This window comes from Tribolium madens, unplaced genomic scaffold (assembly GCF_015345945.1).
Source record: "Tribolium madens isolate multiple individuals breed KSU strain unplaced genomic scaffold, Tmad_KSU_1.1 Scaffold_19;HRSCAF=116;Tcas5.2_LG9, whole genome shotgun sequence".
Taxonomy (NCBI): Eukaryota; Metazoa; Arthropoda; class Insecta; order Coleoptera; family Tenebrionidae; genus Tribolium; species Tribolium madens.
The window spans coordinates 11,429,655-11,432,525 of record NW_025400983.1 but is presented as its reverse complement, the minus strand read 5'-3'; the positions used below and the strand labels follow the sequence as shown (position 1 = coordinate 11,432,525).

Genomic DNA, 2,871 nt, shown 5'->3' with positions numbered 1-2,871 from the left:
TTATCTTTTACAAGAGTCGTTTTATCTATCCGGGGACACACTGTGTTTTAAATTACAAAGAAATAAGATTGTCTCAAATGTTTAAGGCGACCTATGATTTCTATTTAATATTTATTGACTACATTATTAAATTTTACACGGAAAAATGCATGAGTAATGTGTGTGTAATGTTTACATACATGCCTCAAAATGTTTAGATACACACCTACCGGGTGAATATAAAGTATGGAACTAAGCGTTTTTTAAATCATTTATGTTCATAAAATAATAATTAATAAAAATTAAAGTACTATAAAAAAATGTGATTTCGTTTCGAGAACGAAATTTTATTTTGTGTTTGAATTGTATATTATTTTTTTAAAATGGAGCCACTTATTGTATGAATTTTTTTTCTATAAAAATTGAATAATATATACAGGTGCGCCAGAACTCGCGTCCCAGAGAAAATTTTCAAGTAAAGTAAGATACCAGGAACATGAAAAACATGTTTAAAAAATTCTATTCTTCATTTAATGTTTTTTTATATCTATTTAATGATACTAATGATCTTGTACACGTTTTTTTTTACAATTATTTAGTAAAGGGACAAAAATCTTGCCAATAAAATCCACAAATAACATTGAACAGAGTTACAATTTAGGATACAGCTTCCTTGTTTCCTCTTTTAATAGCCTATAGCAAAAAAATTGGAAAATTATTTTTCCAACAGAAATATAGTCAAAGTGCAAACTTTAAACCCTCATAACTTCGAAATTTTTATAGATAAAATTTTTTAAACATTTTTTCCATTTTCCTGGTATCCTACTTTATATGGCATTTTCCTCTGGGGCGCGAGTTTTGGCGCACCTGTAGATACTTGTTTAGATCATTGCATGGAACTAAGCGTTTTTAAATCATTTGTGTTTAGAAAATAATAGTTAATAAAAATTAAAGTGCTATAAAAAATGTGATTTTGTTTCGAGAACGAAATTTTCTTTTCTTTTTGAATTGTGTATTTTTTGCAAAATGGAGCAACTTATTGTAGGAATTAAAAAATTAATAATATGTAGATACTTGTTTAGATCATCTTTTGTAAAAAAAAAGGGTTTCATACTGGGTTGCCAAATAAAAAATTAAAAATTTTCCAGTACATATGTTTAAAATAATTTGCGATTTTTTTTTATTCCACTTATGATGTTTTTATACCGGATTTGGCACCATAGTTGTCAGCTACCGGTACCTCATTACATCGTAAAAGTAATAAGAATTCAGCACGGTATTGCCTTTGTAATAATTATCCATCTAACGGCATTACACGAACGGTTCCAGCATGAAATACCAATTTTAGTGAAGCTTGCAACAATAGAGTCCACTTTTCACATCGTTGAGCAAATGAAGCTTGTCAAGTGTCCTTTTTCTGAAGAATTTTTCTCACATCACAGTTTCGTAATCAGATGTTACTCATAATTTAATTGTGTGTAATCGTTCCATTTAGCTGTGTTTATTCAGGTCGATATTAAATCAATGTAGCGTGTAAGTCAGTGAAAGGAAATCCTTGTAAGTCGAAAAAAGTCACTAATTGCTTAATTCTTTTTCCAGGTACCTTGCCATAATGACACGAACGAAAGAAAAAATCCTCCACGACAACAAGCCCCTAAACTCGACTTTTTACCATCATAAATCGCACCAAACCACGTTGCTCAAAGGGTTGAACTCGTTATGGGAAAAGGGCGAGCTTTTGGATGTCACACTTATCATTGAAGGGCAGGTTTTTAAGGCTCACAAAGCTGTTTTATCGGCATGTAGTGATTATTTCCGTGCCATGTTTACAAATAACATGTTAGAGTCGAGACAAGATGAGATTTGTCTCAATGGAATCACTGCTGTCGGGTTTCATCAAATACTCGAATACGCTTATACGTCAAGGATTATGCTTAATTTAGGAAATATACAGGATGTTTTGGAAGCAGCGTCGCATATTCAAATGGAACCGGTTATACAAGCCTGCTCCAAGTATCTACTCTCGCAGATTGATATCGACAATTGCATTGATATAGCCACAATAGCCGAGATTTACTCATTAGAAAAATTAAGATTGATGGTTTATAGATTTATGAGTGAGCACTTGTTGGAGTTTTCAAATTCTAAAGAGTTTTATAGACTGACGCCGCAACAGTTGGAAAATCTTCTGGCACTTGATTTTCCGGTTGATTGTTCCGAAGCCGATGTTTTGAGGATCGTTTTGGCCTGGTTTTTCCACGTGGATACTTCCAAGTAATTGTTTTTATAATTTTATTTTTTCTACTTTACATTCATGAAATTCACAGTGAAACTAAAATTGTTTAATTATGAAAATTAACACAGATTTTTTTCGTTTAATAGTTTTTGGTTTTGGTAAGATGTTTTCACAAGGAATAATTATTATAGTTTAACTAAATTTTGCGAAAGTATTCCGTTTTTGGATGAAAAAGGCAAAAATATTGTCATTTAAACTAGATTTGGCGATTTTGCGGTCCGCTTTAGTGTAATCTCACCAAAAAGCTGGAAAATTAGTTCAAAACGTGCTGAAAGGCTTGAAAGAGGTAAAGTAACGCCATTTTTGATTAAATTTGGAGTCAATAGATCGAAATAAACTAAAGTATTGTTAATTTCCAACTAATTTAGTACCTACCTAATTTTTTAGTCAGTTACAAGGGACTTTTCAAAAAAATATTTTTTTTATCTATAAAACATATTTAAGCACTCGAAAAAGACAAAAACAAAATTATTTTTGACCCAATTTGTTGTATTTTCGATTTGTTTTAAGTACCTATTTATTTTTATTTTGACATATGGTATAAAATCTTGTTTATTTATACATACTACTTTGATTTTAATCTTGGAGAATATATT

At 30.5% G+C, this 2,871-nt stretch overlaps 1 protein-coding gene across 1 annotated transcript in view; it reads left to right on the top strand.

Moving 5' to 3' along the window:
• The window catches only part of LOC123011586 (kelch-like protein 26), a 7,760-nt gene that overhangs the window by 2,460 nt on the left and 2,429 nt on the right, over positions 1–2,871 (top strand). The window contains exon 2 of the mRNA XM_044409100.1: positions 1,579–2,253. Coding sequence (XP_044265035.1) covers positions 1,592–2,253 — 662 coding nt within the window. The 5' untranslated portion in view covers positions 1,579–1,591. The remainder of the gene's footprint in view (positions 1–1,578; positions 2,254–2,871) is intronic.